Source organism: Pelmatolapia mariae, linkage group LG16_19, assembly GCF_036321145.2.
Source record: "Pelmatolapia mariae isolate MD_Pm_ZW linkage group LG16_19, Pm_UMD_F_2, whole genome shotgun sequence".
Classification (NCBI taxonomy): Eukaryota; Metazoa; Chordata; class Actinopteri; order Cichliformes; family Cichlidae; genus Pelmatolapia; species Pelmatolapia mariae.
This window is the reverse complement of record NC_086241.1, coordinates 68548972-68573830: the sequence shown is the minus strand read 5'-3', so window position 1 is coordinate 68573830 and position 24859 is coordinate 68548972. Positions and strand designations below refer to the sequence as shown.

Below are 24859 nucleotides of genomic sequence, written 5' to 3'. Positions count from 1 at the left end.
GGCTAAGTTTCGTGTTAATATGACAAGTACCAGGCCATGACAAATTGTATGTTATGCCTTGGGAATGAGAACGCTCTGTTTCACCACTATTAGAGGCAGATCCAGAGTTGGCACCAGTGTAAAGGAACTGGACCGGCCACCAGCTTTGACTGGGGGCCATTTGGCACAGGTCACTTTACAAAGCTGCCCTGTAAAAATGGACAGACAGACAATGCAGTGAGGATACAACAGGAGTAGTTTGCTCTCTCTTCCATGTTCCAGTTAAACGCCAGGCAGCAGCGTTTTGCACCTGCTAAAGGTGAGACAGGGAGGACTGCCAGCACTAACACACAAAGAGTTACAGTATACTAATCGAGTTGTGTTAAAGGCGTGGATTGCTCTTTTAAAGATTTTTTTATTTTTGTCAGCTGTCTCAGCTGAAAGAAACTGGATTCCACCTGCTGATCATCCCGTCAACCTAACCAAGGAAAAAAATGGCAGATTAGCTTGGGTAAAAGACCGAAAGTTGAGGCACACAACGATGGGTGCCGCTGGTAAAGTTTCTGGGCTGCCTCTCCTCATAACAGCCATCCCTCAAGATTTTCTCCATTTAAAGCAGTGCATTATCAGGGACTGTAACATCTAGTCCTTTTACTGAATCTTATCATCCCAGCAGGGTATCTGATGAGCAGCAGGGTGTAGGTGTTGATCCCCCAGAGATCAGTCGCTGACAGGTCAGAGTCAGAAAACTCCTCAACAGATTCTCTCTTAGATAGTTTTCTCTCTCTCAGGGTAACACCAGGGCTGTGAGGTGGTGAAATGAGGTTGACTGCAAGTAAAACAGAGTCAGCTTATTAACGTAGAGTAACTTCACTAACATGGTGACTAACATGAAAAACAGGTGAGCTCATTAACTTCAGGTGAAACAAACAAAGGGCAGGAAGCTAGAAGTGGTCCTGCACAGCAAGACAATGGCATGGTTAGATGCTCACACACATTCACACAGATACAGAGAGAAAGACTGAAGGGCGGGAAGCACAGGAGGACCACGACACTCTTCATTATAAGAGACTTTATGGTAAACTTTTTGTTTAAGTTTTTCACATATAAATGTATTTGATTTATGAATGTTGTCTTTTACCTTGCAATTAGTTGTGACCATTAATTCTCTAATGTACCGCTGTCCACGGAAACCACGAGGATGGAAATGATTGGCTTAATTTAGAAAGAACAGTCTCAGCGTTGGAGTCAAACAAACAACAAATGTGTCTTTTAGAAACAAATACTGGACCATTGGGAAGCAAAATGTTTGGTTTATTAAAAACATGTTTCAAATACACTCATGTAGATGAGTCTGAGGGTCAGAGGCCGTCTCACTGCAGAGGGTCTTCAGGCTGAATCCTCAGGTGGTTCCTGTGCTGACAAAGACAGGAAATGTTAGAAACACTCGTGTAGGGTTGGACAGGTAAATCATCAGGAGATGAGGTGTGGTTTTTATTAGCCAGCTGGATGGACAGTGTTTCTGGATTGGCTGACTGGTGTGGGGTTTCCCCTCTTCAAGAAGAGATTGGGCTCCAACTTCAGGGGGATCATGCTTCTCAGCCTCCTTGATAAGGCCAGTTTACTGCAGAGGGGAGTCTGTCGTTCATTCAGATGTCGGATACTGGAGGAACTATGTGCTGGTCCTGTAAAGCTGGACCTGCTTTCTACTTTTTCAAGGACATTTGAGGATATTTATATATATATATATATATATATATATATATATATATATATATATATATATATATATATATATATATATATATATATATATATATATTTATTTATATATAAATATATATATATATTTATATATATATAAATATATAAGCTGCAACCACCAAGTACTCTGCAGGTACTTGGTGGTTGCAGCTTTTCTAGCGGCCTCTTCATGGTTCCCATTCGCCTGCGGGATCCCCAGGTACTTGTAACTGTCCTCTATGTCTGCAATGTTGCCTTCTGGTAGTTCAATCCCCTCAGTTCTGACTACCTTCCCTCTCTTTGTTCACCATTTATTGGTCATGTTTGGGTAATGTTTATTTCTCTGATGAGTCATCCCAGTGAATAAACTACACTTTAGGTTAACCTCTTGGTTTTGAGTCCTGCGTGTGGGCCCTCCATCCTACCTGCATCACAGCACACTACGACTGCTCCGTGACACTTTCTCTATCTCTGAGTGAACTTAGCTCTTTTTCTTTTCTCTCCCTGTCAAATAAGCAGCAGGACCTTTAGCTGCAACACACCGTGAGACACACTGCACACAAACAGTTTGTGTGTTTGTTGAACTCATAGAAACGCTGCATTTCAAATGACCTGACACCTCCCACCCTCATTCATGCAAGTGAAGCCTGCCTAGGCAGATGGACCATAATTACTATATTTTATATTTTCTAGTTTCACTTTTTGTTGTTAATTCAGTTTAGTTTGAGTGAGTTTCCACTGTGGATTTTATTGGTTCTTTAGTTTTCATCCTTTAAATTATTAAAGTATGGAGGACACACGTTGTCACGGTTTGGCATGGCAAACCGTGGGGGGTGTGGGGAAGGAGGACCCAGGCACGGTGCTCTATGTACAAGCAGTGTGTTTATTTACAGTGATCGAACTGATACACAACAATAATACATCCCCGTGTGCTCCCGACTTCCACTCCGTGTCTTCTCCCAGTGTTTGTGCTCATGTGTCGACTCCCTCGTGCCAGTGCACTCTGTGTCTGCTGCCCTCTCGTCCAGCAATCCTTCCTGGGAAAATAGAGGCAGTAGTTAGCACCCTCAGTTCACTTGGTAAGCTCACACTCACAAACAGACCAGCTGGAGAACTGACGGGAAGTCTCACGAAATTATCCCGCGTCGGTGGGAGCTCCAAGACTCTCTTAAGTAGCTCCCCCGACGAGGCCTCATCAGCAGCAGGTGCGTGGCTTCGGGTGTGGCCAGTCCCCTAGCAGAGCCATACCCACCAGGCCTGAAGGCGCCTGTAAGCAAGGGTTTCAGATACCCATACACACACACACACACACACCCACACACACTCTCATATCTACAAGGACGGAGAAGAGGGGGCAGCAAAACACCAAAAATACATATAATATAGTAGGTCCATGACTGCCCAGGGATCCTGGGTCGCTCAGACCCAGAACCCTGACACATGTCAGAGGTAACATTTAGGAAAATCAGCACAGGTATAAACACATCCATGAAAGCTTCACCAGGCAAGTTGGAATAAAATAAAAACCAAAATTTTAACAACATAATAAACACTAAAATAAACCCTCTGTTTGTTTTTTTGTTTTTGTTTTTTTTACTTTATCTTAAAATAATCGTTTTTAAAACTTTAGTTTTCATTTAGTTAACTGAATAGTTTTTCACATGTAGTCTTAGCTTTCAGGTTACATTAATTATAACCTAGAAACTATAATAACCTTGAAGTGGACACGATCATGAAAACTTCAGGCTCTGTGGGGGTTTTTCCAGCTTTGCTCTGATTAGTTGGAGGTCCACAGGAAGCTGCTGCTGACGACTGTCCTTAGAAATTGAAACTAAACAAAACTGGTGATCAAAATAACCATGTCAGGCACACCCTTAAACAGCTTGCGCTATTACTTAGTGGTTATTCAAAAATCTCTTCTGGCTTCGGCGCATATCTATTCAATTCAATTCAATTTTATTTATATAGCGCCAAATCACAACAACAGTGGCCTCAAGGTGCTTTATATTGCACAGTAGATCGCACAATAATAAATACAGAGGAAAACCCAGCAATCATATGACCCCCTATGAGCAAGCACTTTGGCGACAGTAGGAAGGAAAAACTCCCTTTTAACAGGAAGAAACCTCCAGCAGAACCAGGCTCAGGGAGGGGCGGGGCCATCTGCTGCGACCGGTTAGGGAGAGAGAAGGAAGACAGGATAAAGACATGCTGTGGAAGAGAGACAGAGATTAATAACAGACATGATTCGATGCAGAGAGGTCTATTAACACATAGTGAGTGAGAAAGGTGACTGGAAAGGAAAAACTCAATGCATCATGGGAATCCACGGCAGCCTATTGCAGCATAACTAAGGGAGGATTCAGGGTCACCTGGTCCAGCCCTAACTATATGCTTTAGCAAAAAGGAAAGTTTGAAGCCTAATCTTGAAAGTAGAGATAGTGTCTGTCTCCTGAATCCAAACTGGAAGCTGGTTCCACAGAAGAGGGGCCTGAAAACTGAAGGCTCTGCCTCCCATTCTACTTTTAAATACTCTAAGAACAACAAGTAAGCCTGCAGTGTGAGAGCGAAGTGCTCTAATAGGGTGATATGGTACTACAAGGTCATTAAGATAAGATGGGGCCTGATTATTTAAGACCTTGTATGTGAGGAGCAGGATTTTGAATTCAATTCTGGATTTAACTAGCACCGCTATGTCAACAGCAATAGAAAGACCAGGAACTGGAACAGCAACTACAGCTGCAGACAGAGCGGACAACCAATACAATCGGCGCTTGAAAGTTTTTTTCTTCTTGTCGATGATCTCCAGGCTGATGTTGGGCATGGCGCGCAGCAGAGCATGTCTTTTGTGTTCAGGAAGGTCTCTGTCTAAGGTCTCATGTAAGAGAGAGAAGTCGTACAGGTGGAGCTCAAAGCTGGACACCAGGAACACCTGCGGAGACTCGACGCCTAAATCTCTGAGTCCTGGCACAGAAAAAACACAGTATGATGATAAGATATAAAGTAATAAAAACATCTAAAACTGGACTTTGTCACTCAGCAGATTCAGTGAACCGACTGACTTTATAGATGTGTAAAGGATTTGAACTTATAGTGTAACTGTGTAAGCCACCACGTACAGACTGGGGTCGTGTTTTCATATTGATGATTTTATAGCTACTGTTGCTATATATTCATTATTAAGCTTATTATATATTTACACATTTTATAATACACTGTGGCACTTTATGTGTAACATTTAAGCTAATGTGATGAGTAGTAGTGATGAGATGACGACAGGTATTCAGTGTTTTCCTCTCGTTTCTGTCAGATCTGAAGACAAGCGGTAATATCACAATAAACCATCTCACTAGGTGCCCCACGTAACTTAGGATCACACAACATGTTGGCTCTCCAACAAAAATCCCAAAATTAAGGCTCTTCTTTAACAAAACTACACCTGGAAACTTACACGGTAAACAAAATGAATTCACATAATGTGACCACACATTACGGTGTGTCACAGAAGAAGAACTTATTTTAGTTTAAGTTTCTGAGTTCACAAAATTATTTGTTTTGTTTCCAAAATTATTTTTTATTTTAGGTCACTAAAATGATCCACATCTCTTCTTAGTATTTAGTTTCACTGAACTATAATAACTTTAAAGTAAACATGATTATGGTACCATAAAACATCCAGCAGTGCTCTGATTGGTTGGAGGTCCACAGTAACCTCTGCTGCTGATAATTGTCGTTATAAACTGAAACTAAACTGAAACCAGAAAGAGCTCAGGAAACTGGAGACGCAGGTACGTGTAAGTTTGTATTTCTGTGGTGTCAAAATTCTTCATAATCAGTCCAGATATGAAACTATAACTTAAGTTATATGTAGTTAAATGTAAACCTTTGTGTCTACACGGCAAAAATCTAATATATTAGTTCTAGTTTCCTTTTGTTAAAGGCTGAGTTATTTGCATTATGATAATGACAGTGGCTTTACAGATACTTTGTTAGTGTACTTAAGTAGAATTTAAAATATCTGTGCTTTACTTGAGTATTTGTATTTCTGACAACTTTTTCCTTTTAATCCCAACATTTTTAAACAAATATCTGTATTTTCTAGTACTTATATTTTCAAAACAGACTTAAGTTCATCTATAGCTGGCATGGTCCCTGTGTCTACCCGGTCAGCTCAGGTGGGCCATGTGTTTCTGCTGTTTCTTATTGCAGTTATTGTCTTCTCTCCTTAAACACAGAGATACTTGAACTGTTCATTTTTTTTAAAAACATCTCTCTCTTTTGGCATTTAGTCCTCCCTTTGTACCGATGTAAAAGACAGAATAGTAATCTCTCACTTTAACCATCTTCTTATATTTATTAAAAAGCCTCCAGCACCATGAAAGGTTGAACACAGTTAATGTTGTGGCTGAACTGGATTTCACTCTGAATTAAAGTCTGTGTGGGTCCTGCAGGAAATCAGACTGGGAAAAATGGGAAAAGTTAGGAGCTGTTAATGTAGCAAAAAACAAATGTATTGCATTTTTTTCATAATCTCTTTAAAACCACTATCATTGTTGTTTTGTTTTGTTTGTTTTCACTGAAGCAGGTAAACGAGTCTACAGTTTAAAAAAACTGATTTACATTTATTGTTTATTTCTTTTATTGGACATCAACAGATCTCATTTATACACATTTAAGATATAACATGGGAAATATCCTTTTGTTTCCATATGGAGACTCGGCATTTGACCCATCCTAAATATTTTAACCAGCCAGCATTAGGAACCATCTCCTCGAGCCAGTAAAAAGGTCAAGGACACAGTTACAGGATCGCCAAACTAACCTGTTTTTGGACAAAAGAAAACCATGTAAGCATGAGGAATATGAGCCCAGGAATCTCGGTTTTAAAAAGCACGAACTACTGCACATTACTTTCTTATGTTTACTATATAGGAGTTGCTGCTTACACCCTGAGTTACACAATGAGTCTTTCAGATGTCCCACATGGACTGTCCCGCGGCACACATTGTCCTGCTGGACACCACATGGTCTTATTTTTATTAGCCCTCGACTCAGCTGCAACGTGCTTACAGTTAGTTACGGGGTCAGTTTCCTTTTCATCAGAATGCATAAGATGTGGGGAGTGGTCTCTTTGCACATAAGAAACCACAAGTTCCTGTTTTATAAGTTCAGCTATACCGCTCACTTCTGCTTTGTTGGTTCATTGAAAGGTCACGCCATATGTGGTGTGATAGGAAATGTCACACACACACAGTCACTTGCTCACGTACGCGTGCCTTAACTGTCACATAACTAACGAGATGTTTTTATAACTGCTGTTGTCAATAAAAGAGGCAACAAGTCAGGTTCAAAGTTGGCTGAGATCAGGTGAAGAGCTTTCAACTCTGAGACCCTGACCGGACATCTCTGCTGCAAGTAAAAAGACAAAGAGCGCTGTGTGGTCTTGCTTTGTTCACACGGATCGGTCTCTGAGTCAGCGGGGTTTACGTTTTAGACCCAACAAAACATGGTGGTCCCTGGAGACAAAGCACGTACAAAACTGCAAAACACTTACAAACTCTGAAGCGCGTACAAGCCGTAACAAATATGAATAGAATTTTTTTTCCAGCCCCACACTGCAAAAACTCAAAATCTTACCACGTCTTACCAGTTGTGTGTGTGTGTGTGTGTAGAAATTTTGTATTCGTAGCTTAATTACAACCACAAACCCACAGATGTCCTGAAAGCGGTGTGTACGTGCTTTCTCTGTGACAGCAGAATGAAATCTGCTGCATTAATGACACAGAAACACAAGAACGACCCTCTAAACCAATCAAGAGCAGGGACACATACCTGTACGTGTCCTGTAGCTGTGAGTGGTAAAGAAATGGTCTCTGCTCCAAAGACGAGCGTGCACAGAGCACTACAAGCAGGATTCTGCAGAGACCTGAAAACTCAAAGTGACTTGTGAGGTTTGAATTTTGTCTGTGAACTGCCAGGCTGGAAATTACTCCTCTGTGTTTGTGCATAATGCCCTTGAACCCGTTGACATCAGTTATGTAATTTTAAATGTTAAAGCAGAAAGGAGATGTAAAAAACATCCCAAGATGTTGCAGTCAGTTAATGATGAACAGTAAGAGTAATTTGAGTTTCAGTATCAGCTGCTGTAAACACTGAATGCTTAAAGCCTGGTTTTACAGCCAGCTGTATGAGTACAATGTAGAGTCTTATCATAGTTTGGATGACAGGATGGTAACCATTCAGTCAGGTCACAGTGATATCTTCACTGACAAACTGCATATCTACAGCAGATGAACCCGGACTCACTGCACTCAGTGAAAAAGCAATGACTGTGATGCTTTTGGGTGCGCCTCGTAAACTTAACAATCTCTACACAAATAGCTGGTGAGGTTGTTAAAAGCTGGTACATTTCTGGTACAGATTACATTACATAATCTTTACTTTGTTGTTGCTTTGGGCTTTGAATATTTCAAACTTCTACACATTTAGATCTACATGTTACAACAACACTTATTATGGTATAATACTGCTACGGGGTGTCGTCCTATTATTGTAATAGTTGGAAGGTTTACTAGTGTGAGTGCAGCGGCCGCCATTACAGGTGAGCACGTTGCTCTCCGTGCATCTGTTTAGAGAGAACGTAAAATGGCGCCGGCGACTACTTAACCCTGGCACATGTGCGTATGTATGAACAGGGCAGAGTCGCGGAGACCTGGCTTGTATGGTCTTGTTCTGTTAACGCCAAATAAAGGACTGTTATTTTGTTTAACTGACTGACCTCCGAGATGTCCGGCTAACCTTCAAACCACGGGCCCCTCTGGACCTACTAGTCCTTCCTCGCCAGACTGCCGTTACAATGTGGAACTTTGAAATGTTCTACACAAAAATTCATGTAACTAAATTATTATCAAGATTTTGGTTCATCATCACTAATCATTTTTTATATTCTTACACTGAAGTCCAGACTTCAGTGTGTGAAAGACTGAGTTGCAGGCTGACAGGAAACTGCATGTTTGCATGCTTTTGCAGAAGTGAAACTGAAAGCAAAGTGTGAGTGCAAGTTATTTTGAGCAGGTTATTTTATTATGCATTTATATCTTTGATTAAGCTTTTAGTAGTGGTTCTTTATTAAAACATTTATTCAATAGATTATATATATATAGTTTCACTTAGGTTACTGTGCACATGCTGCATTTTCTTGCCTGTATAAGTTTCAGTTTAGGACGTGCTGCTGATGTCTCAGACGATTAGTGGGCGTCCGCCACTGACAGGAAGCATCTGCCGCCCGGAGATGGAGACAGTGTTCTTTTAAACTGTGTTAAAAGTTAACCGAACATTTATGGTTTTGAAACTGATGCATGTGCTGACGTGGAGAGGGCGTCACTAAAAACACCTCGATGCATAAAGAGTGTATTTTGAAGTTTGGAGACGAGATCTGATGCTGTCTGTGTACAGGTTACATCTCCACACGCTGCGTGTGTTTCATTAAAATCTTCGTTTGACTCCACCTGACAGGGTCAGTGTGTTATTCCGATCTCCTACATCTCTCTGTCCTCAAAATGAACCTTAACAGAAGTCACCCTGTGGCCTCTTGGAAGTTTTCTAGGAAATTGTTAGTGTGCCATATTGAGTGTGTGATGTTGTCAGGAGAATTATTCTAAAACACTTCTTCAGATGAGAATCAGAGAGGAGAAACACAGTTTTACTTGTATACAAGGGCAGCACAGAGCAGGGCTCTGTGACACGCGCTCTGAGACTGCCCTGGTCTTTATTTATACATCAGTGGGCGTTTGTTCTTTACATTGGAATGTGGATGTTTAGGTGTGTGTGTGTGTGTGTGTGTGTGTGTGTGTGTGTGTGTGTCCTCCTGCTGACCAAAAGGGTCATAAAAGCAGGACGCTTACAACACAGAAACAGATCTTTCAGATAAGATGTATCTACAATAAAAGACTAAAGCCCCTCACCCAGAACCTCGAGGATTTGGGGAGGGGACTGTGGAATTCCTTTCATCCTACCGTAAAACAATAAAAGAAGGTACGACATTTACCATACTCCAAGAATGTGGGGGGTGAATGCCAGAACACTCTGGAATCACACAAACCTCCTAGGATGAGAAATTCTTTCAATATGCCATCAACTACATACTTCTAAACACAAATGATTACATGCAGCATTCTACCATAAGTAAACTTATATTATTAAAAGATTATACTGAATACCAAGTAATAATTTTATACTGACAGATGTTAAACTCCTTTGTTTCCTTCATAGCTCCTCGGTAGAGCTAGGCGATATAAGATTTTTTCATATCACGATATGGTTTTTTCATTTCAGGCGATAACGATATATATCACGATATAAGCCAAATAACTATATTTGTAAGATTTAAATGTGCCGTTGCTCACAAATAAAATGTGAAATAATCAGCAGCTTGTTTTGATTTAAATATTTATTTCCCATAATAAGTTCAACAGGGTAGATGTACTTAAGGAACATGAGACTTTTTCAGCTAAATAAAGGCAAATATTGCAAACTACACAAAAGGTAGCCCATATGACAAAAAAGCTAAGAGACATAGAGATTCCAGTCTTGGTCGATATAGTGGGCAGTAAGGCTCAGGTAAGTTTCTGACGTGAGACTTGACCACATGTCGGATGTAGTAGCGAAGAACAACACAGTTTGTAGCTCCTTCTCAACAGCCTCATGGTGCTCTCTATATAGCTTTGGAAGCGCTGTCTGAGAGAAATGTTTATGTCCAGGGAGTTGGTAACGAGGATCCATTACCTTAATTAGCTGCTTGAATCCTTCATTTTCAACCGTGTTTATTGGTAGCACGTCTTTAGCAAGACAGTAAGTTATGGCGGGGGTCCTCAACCTCCGGGCCATGGACCGGTACCGGTTATCGTTTTTATCGTTTACTCGGTTTTCCTTGGTCTTTTCACGTGTGTTATGAATAAATCTTCTTTTTTTTGGTACCAGTACTAGTTTTATTTTGTTGTATTTATCCGCGACACGTTAAAGGCCGGTCCGTGAAAATATTGTCTGGCATCCGTGGCGCAAAAAAGGTTGGGGACCGCTGAACTATGGTATTCGTTATGTCGCTGTCTCTTAGCTTTTTTGTCATATGGTAAGACGCTGGAGAAAGCCGACTTAAATGGCTGTTGCTGCTTCGCAGGAATTCTCCTGGTTGTTTTCGATGACGAATTAGCGCTTTCAGTCAGAGATTGAGCGTGCTCCAGTGAGTGGCACTGCTTCAGGTGATAAAAAAGGTTTATTGTATTTCCAGACTTGCTTTCGGCACAATTTACAGTGCGCGTTACTAAGTTTTTTGTCAGACTTCAAATAGCCGAAATACCTCCACACTATGCAACTTCTCTGGCCTTTCCTTTCGACAATCTCTCCGGCATTGGAACCGTCATCTGTGTTCTCTTCGGTAACCTTCGGTCACGCTCTCGGTTGATTTTTCTCTAGTCGGCACACTCATTTCCTCCATTATCCGGCCGGCACGGCGGCTGGCTGCTTCCCAAACAAATACACATGTGCGGCTTGGCACTTGTGCTGTATGTAACAAGTCATGTGACGTGACGCTGCGGCTGTGATTGGTTTGGCTCTGCGCTACTTAATTTGGATTGGCTGTTCTTTTTTTTTTAAGAGAGGAAGAGAGAGAGATGAGGTCTATTGCAATAGTTTCATTTTTCTATTGAGAAAAAGTTATTTCGCAATACATATCGTTATCGTTCTATCGCCCAGCTCTACTCCTCGGATATTATGGCAGTAGACCTGCAAGGAAATTTAAAGAACTTTAAATTTTCAGTGCCTTGAGATGCAATGTATTAAGACAATTTCAATACACTGAAATAGTCTTGACATCATACAGTTTTGTATGTTAACTGAAAAAAAAATAGGTATTATTATTTTTCCAATTGTGTAATAACTTTCAACATCTCTCTTACTGCAGTTATCGAGGATCAGGATGGCTGTTCAAACTGACTGTAAATCAGTTACAAAAGAAATTAAAGCTCTACAACTCCATCACAAACCATCAGCTGTTGGAATGGTCAAGGAGCCACTGGGGACGGACAACATCACACTGAATATCGCCATCACTGGGGAAACTGGTTCTGGTAAATCCACCTTTGTTAATGCCTTCAGAGGTGTGCGTGATGATGATGAGGGAGCTGCTCCTACTGGTGTTACAGAATGCACCATGGAGGTTAAAGAGTACTTCCATCCAAACTATCCCAATGTTAAATTCTGGGATCTTCCTGGAGTTGGTACCCCAAATTTTCCATCTGACACGTACCTGGAACGTGTTGGATTTGAGAAGTTTGACTTCTTCATCATCATCTCCGCCGTTCGATTCAGAGAGAATGATGTGAAACTCGCTCAGGAGATTCAGAGGATGAAGAAAAAGTTCTACTTTGTTCGCTCAAAGATTGATGACGATATAGATGCTGAGAAAAGAAAGAGTGACTTCAGTGAAGAGGAGGCATTGACAAAAATCAGAGACGACTGCGTTCAAGGTGAGTGACCTCATTCAGGTGCAAAATAACACAGGTCTGTAAAAAATTTCAGCTGCATGGGATGTTTTTGTTAAATGTTATGTTTTTTATGATGCTGAATTAAAAAATGATCTCCAAGTCCCTCCATCACGTACAGTTTCTTTGCAAAACATGAGGAGCTTACATTAAAAAAAAGCACAACAGCGATGAAAAAAATCAATGTTTTATTACAATTAATTATGCATAATTGTTCTGAGATTCATTAACAAAATAAACCTGTTGGGACATGATCATCTAATTTCATCATACCGCCCACCCTAATTTCTATTTGCATTTTGCATTAATTAATGTATGAAATCATTATTGGATATGTTTTTTGACTCAGGTATAGGATACCAGATTTCAGTTTAAAAAGGGGAAAATTTTACGTTTAATAAAAACTAAAAGCATTTTGCAAGAAAACCTGATAAGATGGATTTTTTTAAATATTTTTCCCGGTTTCAGTCAGTAAAATTCTATAAGAAACAACCAAAATTTCTCTTTAGTTTTTTGGTTGCAGACCTGTGTGATTTGCACCTGAGGTCAGTTTCTGGATTTAATGATGGTGTTAGTTTCAGCTGCAACTGGACAATAAAATAATTTAAATCTGCTTTGAGGAAGTTTTATTACACTGAACACTAACTGTGTGGCTGGAGGATGTACTGCTTCTGTACCTCGCAGTGTGATATCAAAATTTGTTTACATCACTGAACACAAGCACAACTGCATTACTGCATGAAGAAGACACATCTCTGTATAGTGACAGTTCTTATGATTTAAACAGGCAAATGTTCAGCATTCAAACTACAGGTGAACAACAGTCAAAGACAGACGTTTCCCCGTTATGTTGATATCAGTACACACCTACACAGCATGTCAACAAACCGTGAAAAAAAGCCACAGGATATAAAAAAATACATGAATGATTGCTGGTAAGGGTCTCTATATGTTAGTATTCACAAAGAATCAGAATCAGAATCAGAAAGGGTTTTATTGCCAAATGTTGAGCAGGTTTACAACATTAGGAAATTGCTGCGGTACTTAGTGCAAACATACTGTCATATAACTCTAAAATGTATGTTGTAAAAGGGTATGTTGTGACTTATCTTTACAATTACAGTGGTCCCTCGCTATAACGCCGTTCACCTTTTGCAGCTTCGCTGTTTCGTGGATTCTTTTAGTGCAATTTTGCATGCTTTTTTTTTTTTTTTTTGCCTGTCCCGTTTGGTTCTTTTGCCATCACAATTTTTGTCTAAAGGCAAAGAAAGATGCCCAACGGACTTATTTTACCAAATGGACCATCCCAGCCTTGCCGTAATGATCTATTTGATTCACCTTTTATTGTTTATTTTATTTTCACTTGCTATATACGGGACAGACTTGACTGGGGAAAAGAAAAGGGAGAAAGAAAGAGGGAAATAAAAACAGCGGGGAAGAGGGACGGGGATAAAGGGCAAAAACCAACAAAACAAACAGACAAAAAAATACATATATCAATCACCTGGATCACCTGTTGAGAAAGAAAAAAGAAAACAAGCAGAAGAAAACGAGAGCAACATAATAAACAACATCATCACGATGATCTATGTGAATATAACAGTAAATACTAAATATTAAACATTATTGTGCAGCACGTAAGATTGACAGCGCACAGTGTGCTTTGAGGTAGGAGCCAAAAAGGGTGTAGTTTGTGTGTGAGCACCCGTGTGTTCACCTCTGAGCATGAACGCGCTTGTATTTAAAAGGTTCTTTCATGTAATGATCTGCTAGAGGGTGTGGGGGGTTCACAGCCCCGTCCTCCAGGGCATGAAGCAGGTGTGGAGGAGATCCAGGCTCCAGACATCCAGAGGCCCTCAGAGCACAAGAGACCAAGGAAGACCAACAGAGGGGCAGCCGCGCAACTATCCCAGAAAGAGCTGAGGAGAGTCCCAGATGAGGGGTCACTCAGCAGCCGCGGAGCATAAGCCGGGGGGGTTGCAGTGACGTGCCCGTGAGCTCCGGGTGACCGAACCCCAGGCTCCAGGCTCCAGGCCCCGACAAGCAGCCACCAAGGAGATAGGCCTCCATACCTTGGAGGGCCTGAGATGTCCCCAGAGAGGTGGCGTCTGATACCCGACCTGACATATAGACACAGACATACAGTTTCTGAAGTTGACAGAGTCTTCATTAATCCCATGCAAACATACACCTATCTGGAACAACCCTGACATATTACAAAACAATAATATGATAAACTTTTCAGATTGGAGTGGTAAAGGAATCAAATACTTAGAACATATATTAGAAGGAACAGAATTTATTCCATTTGACAGACTAGTTACACAATATGGGATCAACAAGAAAAGATTTTTAGAATATCAACAAATTAAATCCATAGTAAAAAAGAAATTTAAACCGGGTCAAGTTGAACTACAAACACCACCAAGTGTTTCTTACTCTTAAAACCCCCAAATTACTTTCCAAAATATACAGAATGCTTTCTAAAACAGATGAATCAATATCACTTCCTATTGCAAAATGGGAAGCGGATTTATCAGTTAACTTAGACCAAAACTTTTGGTCTCAGATTTGCTTAAAAACCTTTCATCTAATTAGAAATCCCAGTCTTCAATTAATTCAATACAAAATACTACATAGAGTGCACTATACAGGTCATCGGATGTTCAAGATGGGCTTTACGTCTACCAACAACTGCTCACACTGCCAAACCAATTCACCGGACAATTATATCCACGCTCTTTGGTTCTGTCCACCAGTTCAGAAGTTTTGGCGCGAGATATGTGAAGACTTATCGAAGTGTCTGAAATGTAACATTCCAACTTCCCCTTTAGTGTGTTTGTTGGGCAGCTTAGATAATGTCACTACAGAAAAGAATATAGCCCATATGGTTTTCACTGCCCTATGCATAGCCAAGAAAACAGTCCTCATGAACTGGAAAAATAAAAATAATTTTAATTCTAACCAATATAGAAATTATCTATTAGATTACATTAGTCTTGATACAGCCTCTGCCACCACATCAGATCAATTGCTCTGGGCTCCTTTGATCAGCTCCATCACCTAGTGGGGGTGGGGGGTCACAGTTTGCTCCCACTTTCGCTATTGTGATTGGTGTGGGGGTAGGGACAGGCTTAGGGCATCAGGGGGTTCCCCAGGAGCATCTTCCTTGGGGGGCTCAACCCGGGGTAGCGGTCATGGCCAATTAGGGGCTCTGTTGGCTCTTAGGTGACGGTTTCCTCGTGGCTGCATGCAGCGGGGCTAGGGGAGGGTCTGTGCTGACGGACGTGGGTTACTGACCTGGTAGCCTGGCTGCCCCTGGGTGGGTCCGGGACGGGCGTGGGGTTGTGGGGGCGCTCTGTCTCCGGGCTGGGGCCTTGGCTGGGCCTCGGGGGCTTGGGTCCTGGTTGTTGTGTTGCCGGGGTTGTGGGCGGGTGGGTGTATGGGGGCCCATCCCTGGCGCAGGGTGCCGCCGGTGCACCGAGCCACCTGGGGGGCTCTTCAACTGGTGGGGGAGGTTGTCACATCTTGCAGGAGCTTTCCTCTCTTCAGGAACTTTCTCTGCAGGAGGGGGAGATACAGGAGAGGTGGAGGAAGATCTCAGCCTGGGCGTCTATTGTCTTGTGTAGTCTGGAAGATGAGTGGATGACGGGGTGGGTGCAGTTTTCTCTGTGGTGGGGTCGGGTGGGCTGTCTCGGGCTCTGTGGGGCCGGGCGGCGCTGCTGCACTGGGCCCCGGTCCGGATGGGCCTGGGCCCCCTTTCCCTGGCGGGTTGCAGAGTATGGGGGTGCCTACTGGGGTCAGCGGGGGAGCTGGCCCCAGGGAGGGGTCACTTGCTCCTCCCTTCCTTCCCTCCCCATCTCCAGCTGCCTCCCTCTTCCCGCTCCACCACAATCACCCACACATGCAGGGCCTTGGGGTGAAGGTGTGTCACCAGGGTGCAGAGGAGGCATTCCCCCCTCTGTCCCCTTCTGGCTGCCTGTACCTCAATTTTATCTCACAACTTAGACATTCACATCACTCACACTCTCATTACACATACATATAGGATCTTGGGGGTGGGCACGCTACACGGACTCCAAATTACCATCAGGGTGTACACCTCACCCCTGGCGTCGTTGCCCACCTCTCAATTTTAAATACACGTAGACATTGAGGGCAATCAGGAGGGGATATGTGCTTACCTGCTGCTCTGGCAGGTAGCTCCATGCCCTCCTGGGTTTTAAATGCACCTTAGAACACACATGCATCAACACTACATATGAGCGGGCGGAGGGAGGTTTGGAGTCTTCTCACACCCCCGTTCTCTGCGGCCCGCTGGAGCGGAGGGGCTGGGAGGAGGAGTTGGCCGTCCGACTGGGGTCTGGAATGTGGGGACAGACATAAAGAGACACTGTACACACAATCACACTCCCCAAGCGTACTCTAAGCCCCAGGTCTAGGTACCCTTGCCCCTGGAGGGGGAAACTGCACCCAGACCCAGGTGGTTTTACCCTTTTCCCTGAGGTGGGGAGAAGCAGACTGCCCCGACTCGGCAGCAGCAGGGAGGCCCCACATACCAGACCCCAGTCAGACGGCCAACTCCTCCTCCCAGACCCCCCGCCCCAGCAGGCAACAGAGACCGAGGGTGTGTGAAGACTCCAAACCTCCCTCCACCCGCTCATATGTAGTGTTGATGCATGTGTGTTCTAAGGTGCATTTAAAACCCAGGAGGGCATGGAGCTACCTGCCAGAGCAGCAGGTAAGCACATAGCCCCTCCTGCTAGCCCTCAATGTCTACATGTATTTAAAATTGAGAGGTGGGCAACGACGCCAGTGGTGAGGTTGTACACCCTGATGGTCTTTTGGATGACGTGTAGCGTGCCCACCCCCAAGATCCTATATGTATGTGTTATTTTATTTTATTTTTTTTACAAAGGTTTGAACTTTGAGAGTTGAAACAAGAGAGAAAAGTGTGAAACTGTCCATGCCTGTCTGAGAAAAGTGTATAAAGTGTGTAGTGACGGGTTTTACAGCCTTAAACCATCTAAAATAATTGTAAAAAATAAAATAAAGTTGGCTACTTGGCAGATTTCACCTATCGCTGGTTATTTTTAGAACATAACACCTGCGATAAACGAGGGACCGCTGTATACAAATACTGAGAAATTTCAATCCTTTCTCACTTTTGCTCGGAGGCGCGAGGGAAAATATTGACAAGTCGATGAACATCATCTACAGATATACTCGGTAAATGCCCAAGACATCTTGAGAAATGTAAATCGCCGCTTGATTCGTTGATTTGGTTGACTTTTTTGGAAAACCCGACCGTAAACAAGTCAAGAATATCACACCGGAAACGAAGCGCCCTGCAGGAGTTTTCCCACCGGAAGTAGCAAATGCTAAGGTGCACATAGTCTATTAAGGTTCTTCTGCACTGACGTCATCTTTGAGTTCATATATTACTGTTGTCAGACCCCCTCTATTCCCTCAGTCTCCCCTGAAAAATCACACACTCAGCCTTCGTGGGATTGTATACTTTTTCTTGTTGCCTGAAATAAGCTGTTTTGGAGCCTTCCCTTTTAAGGCCACTTCCAACCTCTTTGCTCTGATTGGCTGCCCCTCGTTAACAGACTGTTGGAACAGGAGGTGGGTGGGGCTTCTGTGCTCACAGGCAGAGCTACGGTGATCAAATATAACATTAGACGATGAATTAATGAAATCTCATTAATTCATCTTAAAACACCTGTTTGAAGGAAACAGAATGAATGAATTCAAACAGCATGTTGTGACAAAACAATAACCTGAAACTCACAATGCAATTCCACAGGGTTGCAGGAAACTGAAGCTGAATCAACTGATAATTCTTTGTAACTAATAATAAGAACAGCTAGCGTTTTCTATTTTCTATTTATGATCGTCACAACATGTTTTCCTTCTGTGACACAGGAGTCAGAGGACTGGGCATCGAGTCTCCACAGGTCTTCCTGGTGTCCAGCTTTGAGCTCAGCTTGTATGACTTCTCTCTCTTACATCAGACCTTAGAGAGAGAACTTCCTGAACTCAAGAGAGATGCTCTGCTGTTTGCTACACCCAGTGTCAACCTGGAGATCATCAGCAAGAAGAAAGAAGCTTTCAAGGTAAGATTGTATTGCTGCTGTGTTTAGGATCATTGTCCTGTTGATCAGTTTGCAGTACCTGGCTGCTGCTTACCTTAGTAAATCCTGAGGAAGGAGAACTGAGAAAATGTTTTTCTCATGACTGTAACTGTGGCCTGTGTGAAAACACACTGATCAGATCATTGGCTGCTGCTTTAAATCCAAACTGTGACAGGCATTATAGTTTTTTGAACATTCCAGGTGAAGAAAGAGGTTTCAAACATTTCCTGTAACTTCACACAGCATCTCAACTCAGACTGTTTTTACACACTGTGTGCTGGTCTGAGCTGGGATCATTTTCTTTCCAGCCTAATAAACATTTTGTTTTTTAACTTTTCAGTTCAGAGATGAAAATGTCAACCACAGATTTATTTTAAGCCCATTTCAATCCAATACAAATATTTCAGTCCTCTGAGACAGAAAAAAACTAAATATTAAGAAATTAATTGTGAATCTCCATAATTTGGCTCCAGCTTGTATTTAAGATATTTTATTTTTTTGTGTAATTATTTAATTGTTGAATTTTAGGCCAGTTGTATGTATAATGTTAGATTGTGATAGTTACATTTCATGCCTCCCAAATCACAAAGTAAATTTTGTCCCCTTTACTGTTTCAGACTTTAAGTACAAGCACAGACGACCAATTTGGATTTGCATTAGTTAAAGAAGAAATTAATGAAGCTCTGCTGAAGAATGACCGACCAGCAGCTGCTGCAAAGATCACTGAGTTAATGATGAAGGAGAAAAACATCAGACTAAATATCGCCATCACAGGAGAATCTGGTTCTGGTAAATCCACCTTTGTTAACGCCCTCAGAGGACTATGTGATGATGACGAGGGAGCTGCTCCTACTGGTGTTACAGAAACCACCTCAGAGGTCACACCGTACCCCCATCCAAACTATCCCAATGTTATGTTGTGGGATCTTCCTGGAATCGGCACCACCAAGTTTCCAGCTGATAAGTACCTGGAGCTTGTTGGATTTGAGAAGTTTGACTTCTTCATCATCATCTCAGACACTCGCTTCACAGAAAATGATGTGAAACTCGCTCAGGAGATTCAGAGGATGAAGAAAAAGTTCTACTTTGTTCGTTCAAAGATTGACAACAATATGCGAGCTGAGAGAAGAAAGAGAGACTTCAATGAAGACGAGGCTCTGACAAAGATGAGAGACGACTGTGTTAAAGGTGAGTATTCAGTGATCATTTATCCCAGTGTGAGATGAATTTCTGGATGTGTTCTTTAAAAATGTTCACTTTGTGGCTGTGTGTGAATGGAATAAACTTTATTTTCTGTTGTTTGCATCATCGCATACTCAGAAAAATTACAAATTAATTTGATTATCAGTAATCACTGAGAGGAAGCCGTATGAACTTTATGTAATGTTTCAAGTGTATAAAGTTATTTAGATCTGTCCTCCTGCAGCTGCTGGAGAGGTCAGGCTTTTATTGGACAGTTGAACTTTATAACACTGATCACTCATTAAATGCACTGCTCCTGTCTCTTTCAGTCTGACACCAAAATTTAGGATGAGAACAGATTTTTGATTTATTTGTTCATTTGTGACTGACAAGATAAAATTATCAGTCCAATCAAATTCATTTGTTGGGTCAACAATGTATACATATATAAGTCAGTTTTATCTCCAGTTTTTGTCTCCATCAACAAACATTATACTTTAGTTGTTTGATGTTTCTTGAAGAACAGCTGCCTGCTGCTGTTAATCTCTAACTCGATGTTTGTTTGGTATTGTTCAGACTCTCTGGGCTGCAGTTTCTCTTCATATTAATCTTACATAAAAAAACACTCTAATCATTCCCATGACAAACAGCAGCAGATAGGATCCAAGATTATTCTAAACTATACACAACTAAACTATAATCCTTTATAACTCTGTAGAGTCAGAGGAGTTAATGAATCCACTGATAGGAAAGCCTAGTTTTAGATGATTTATTATTTCATACTTAATCTTCACACTGTGTGTTTCTTCTGTGACGCAGGTCTTCAGAGACAAGGCCTCGTGTCTCCACAGGTCTTCCTGGTGTCCAGCTTTGAGCTCCACCTGTACAACTTCCCTCTCTTACAGCAGACCTTAGACAGAGAGCTTCCTGCACACAAGAGAGATGCTCTGCTGTTCGTCATGCCCAACTTCAACCCAGAGATCATCAGGAAGAAGAAACAAGCTCTGAAGTCCAAAGTAAAATACTGGGCTACTCTGTCTGCAGCTGGAGCAGCTGTTCCAGTTCCTGGTCTTTCTATTGCAGTTGATGCTGCTTTGCTGGTTGGTGTTGTCACACATTATGTTCGTGCATTTGGTCTCGATATCCCGTCTCTGAAGAGACTTTCTGCCAGAACAGGTGTGAAATACAATGATCTGTGTGCTGTCATCATTTCACCACTGGCTGCAGCAGAAATAACTGCAGGGCTCCTCTTGAAGGTGATAGCCCAACTTGTGGCCGTAGCTGCATTAATTGCAGCAGAGGAAGTATTCAGATGGATTCCATTTATTGGAAGTCTAGTATCAGCGGGTCTCTCTTTCACCACAACCTACAAAATTCTGAAATTGATCCTTGATAAGCTCGCTGAAGATGCTCAGAGGGTGTTTGAAAGAGCTTTAGTCTGAACACATTAGTGTGAATTTGAAAGTAAAAGATGAATGAAACTTAAAAGAGTTCAATTGAATTTAATTGAAATCATTAAATACAAATATACTGAAACCAAATCATGTTGCAGCTGCACTACAGCTGATAAATGTATCAGAGGCCTCAGTAGGTCTCATTTCTTCTCATCACATCAATACAGCAACAAATGTGATGTTATTATTCAAATGAAACCTGGTCAGAGGAGCTACTGACGTTTTTTCTAATCCTGATGAGGTGATGTCATCACTGTTTACAGATCAGGTGATGTGATAGTTACTCCTGAAACATCATCGTCTGAATTTCCTCTGTTTGATTTACTTTGTGATGAAACGCTTTTTTATCATATTGTAGCTTACAGCTTAATAAATACTTTTAATGCAGAGTGTTTGAACAGAAACTGCTCTGTGGTGTTTTTGTCCTGTTGACTGTAGATTGTAATGAGAGTTCACTGCCCTCCAGTGGTCACAGTGAGGAACTACCACACAAATAATACTGATATGAATCCAAATGTTTATCAATGTTATTCCTGCTTTTATAAATAAATTGTTCTTGATAAACATTTTTACCATTTATGTCTCTATTTAAGAAGTGTTTTAAATGAAATATATTTTAACATAGAGAGTTATTCAGCTCTCTCAGCATTGGTGAGTTGTTTTTAGCTCTGAACAATCTTTGAGCAAATTAGTGAAAATTCATGAATCTGCAGTCTGTCACAACTACAACAACTAATGTTTCTAAATTCTCATTCTTTGGTGTACATAAAAATATGAAACAATTTTACTGAGATCTAAAACATTTGGACCTCAGACTGTGTCCTGTTCCAGGATAATAATTGCTGAGTTCTGTAAGGAAGGAAGTACTATTTTTCTGTTATTTTTTATTATTTTCATTTATTATTTCATTTTTATTAATTCTATTTTTATTATTTTGTTATTACGCGTTTTGTTATTACTGTTGCATCATAATCATATCACCAGCATTTGCATTGACACATTTATTGAAGTATTGATATTGTATTCATAGGTTTAAACATATTGGTCTTTAGTACAGGTCCAGTAAGAACCACTTTAAACTGTTGAGTTGAATCTATAATTCTAAAGGCTTTTGAATGTTTTTTATATTCTTACACTGAAGTCTGGACTTCAGTGTAAAAGACTGTGTGAAAGACTGAGTTGCAGGCTGACAGGAAACAGCATGTTTGCATGCTTTTGCAGAAGTGAAACTGGAAGCAGAGTCTGCAAGTTATTTTGAGCAGGTTATTTTATTATGCATTTATATCTTTGATTAAGCTTTCAGTAGAGGTTCTTGATTGAAACATTTGTTTTATACATTTTACATATAAGTCAAGATCATTACACACAGGATGGCCTCAGCCTGGTTGCCTAAGTTGAGGTCAAGTAAAGTGAAGAGCGAGGGTTAGCACATACATACACATACAGTTAGGGAGTTTTATTGGTAGGTGAAAGTTTGGGCATGCTTCCTGTGACTGATGAAGAAGCAGGTGCACGATGTGAGAGCTGAGCTGGCTTGCGGGAAACCACCGGGGAGAAGATGGAAGCCAGTGTCCTTTAATTGTGTCACAAGTTGTCAAATAGAATATTTGTGGTTTTGAGTTGACGTATCCATGTAATTTACGCAAGAGGGGGCGTTCTAATACCCCGATGCATAAAGCTGTGTTCTGAAGTTTTGGAGATGAGATTGTGATGCTGTCTGCGTACAGGGTCAGCTCATTCTCCCACGCGTGTCTTTCATTAAAATCATCGTTTGACTTCACCTTTTGGACCAGTGTGGTTACTTGCATTCCTCCTGTATTTTCTTCCCAATATTTTGAACCCAACAAAACACTCGTGTAGGGTTGGACAGGTAAATCATCAGGAGATGAGGTGTGGTTTTTATTAGCCAGCTGGATGGACAGTACTTCTGGATTGGCTGACTGGTGTGGGGTTTCCCCTCTTCAAGAAGAGATTGGGTTCGAACTTCAGGGGGATCGTGCTTCTCAGCCTTGTGTTTTGAACTTCAGATGGTGTGCTCATTTTTGCCCCTGCCCCATACTGATGCTTTGATTAACAGTCTGGTATTACAGGAGTTCCACAGGGTTCAGTGCTAGGACCAATTCTGTTTACATTATACATGCTTCCCTTAGGCAGCATCATCAGAAGACAGCATACATTTACAATGCTATGCAGATGACACCCAGCTCTATCTGTCCATGAAGACAGATGTGGCAGAGATGTGGTCCCTGGCTCAGCTGCAGGGTGGTGCAGTAAGCTCAAGGGGCGGTGCCAGGGTGGTTGGTGGGACAGGTGTGTGGTGTTTCATTAATGAGCTCTCTCTCTTCCTTTATGATTTAGTGAGGCCGGAGCGGAGTGTTGGAGTTCAGCTGGAAATCTACACGCGTGGGCCCCGAACTAAAGCCGAGAAAGAAACCTTCAGTAGTGTGCCCTCATCCACTCTAATCCATCTGTTTTAGGGTGGAGCCTTTAGTTATCGACCCTGAGGCAAAGGCTTAGTCACTAAAGAAGTTAAAGAACCATGTGAAGCAAAGCAGATGAGAAACATCCACAAAGAGGAGGTCCACCAAATCAACAATCACTTGAAGCAGACACTGTAAAATCAACCTGCCACTCCACAGACCTGTACATGAAGCAAACTGGTAACAGCTGTTTTATATTAAAGTTTGTGAATTCATACAAACCCTCCCTTACGCTGACTCAGCACGGAGCATCATGTACTCTAATTTCATGAGAATAAATCTGCAGTCTGTCACATGAGTGTAGTGGGAGCCATCCTGAATGCTACCAGTCACATTAATGTGGCCTCTTTACAATGTCCACTGGCATTTTTAAGTGTGCTACTAAAAAGCAGCAAAAGCATCCATGAAATACATGAAAAATCAATTTGTGAAAAATGATTTTGTTTTTCAGCCAACTTTACTGTTGCTCCTTGTTCTTCCTGTATGATCTCTCCCTCTCTGTCCTCCTCTCTCTGTGCCGTCACCCAAAAGTTAAATGTTACAGTAAATAAAAAACAAACTGACCCATATCAGTTTATAGCAACATTCATACTGAATGCAGCCTACTGCTGACATAGACACACTTCCGGCGCCCCCCGTGTGCGGCAGCCTGTTACAGCAGCTCTGCTCATTCCGAGTTTCTTTCTTTCTTATCTTTTCTTCTCGTAATTTTTCTATAACTAACGTATTAGTAATTAGACTCTGCAACCATGTTCTACCGTTTTGTGCTAGTTCTGGTCGTTTTTCTTAGTTTTTTTCTACTTTTTTCACCCGTGTGTGGGGACCCAGAGCAGGGATCCTTTGTTTACAGTAAGGATCAGCTGTTAGCGCTGCGTCCCACAGCAGTACTGCCGGCGGACAGACCCGACATTCCCAGCGAGCTGAGGAGGAAAAGACGGGGGTGTCGTGCTGGGAAGGAGCGCCGTCGCCCGAGAAGGAGACGTTATCGACCATCTCTTCCTTCTGTAATTATTGGAAATGTACGGTCTTTGCACAATAAATTGGATGAGCTCACGTCGCTAACCTGGTCACAGAGGGAGTACCGGCAATGTAGCATCATGATGCTAACGGAGTCGTGGCTAACACCGCTAACTCCGGACACGAGTGTGACACTACCGGGATTCCAGCTGCTCCGAGCGGACAGGACAAGAGACAGCGGTAAGAGGAAAGGAGGGGGACTGGCAGTGTTTGTGAATGACAGATGGTGTAACGCTGGGCACATCACTGTAAAAGAACAACTCTGCAGCAGAGACATTGAGCTGTTAGCCGTTAGTATGCGTCCGTACTACCTGCCCCGGGAATTCTCG

At 41.9% G+C, this 24859-nt stretch overlaps 2 protein-coding genes across 2 annotated transcripts in view; one reads left to right on the top strand and one right to left on the bottom strand.

The window, feature by feature from the left end:
* Positions 1-1352: 1352 nt before the first annotated feature.
* LOC134644738 (interferon-gamma-inducible GTPase 10-like) overlaps positions 1353-24859 on the bottom strand; it is a 74286-nt gene continuing 50779 nt past the window's right edge. The window contains exons 2-3 of the mRNA XM_065472088.1: positions 4361-4686; positions 1353-1397 (exon numbers count right to left, since the gene is read on the bottom strand). Coding sequence (XP_065328160.1) covers positions 1353-1397; positions 4361-4686 — 371 coding nt within the window. The remainder of the gene's footprint in view (positions 1398-4360; positions 4687-24859) is intronic.
* LOC134646333 (interferon-inducible GTPase 5-like) lies at positions 10276-21293 on the top strand. Its single transcript, XM_063500201.1, has 5 exons — positions 10276-10341; positions 11681-12245; positions 18189-18379; positions 19015-19585; positions 20399-21293. The coding sequence occupies exons 1-5, from the start codon at positions 10276-10278 to the stop codon at positions 21019-21021; spliced, it is 2016 nt and encodes a 671-aa protein (XP_063356271.1). The 3' UTR covers positions 21022-21293.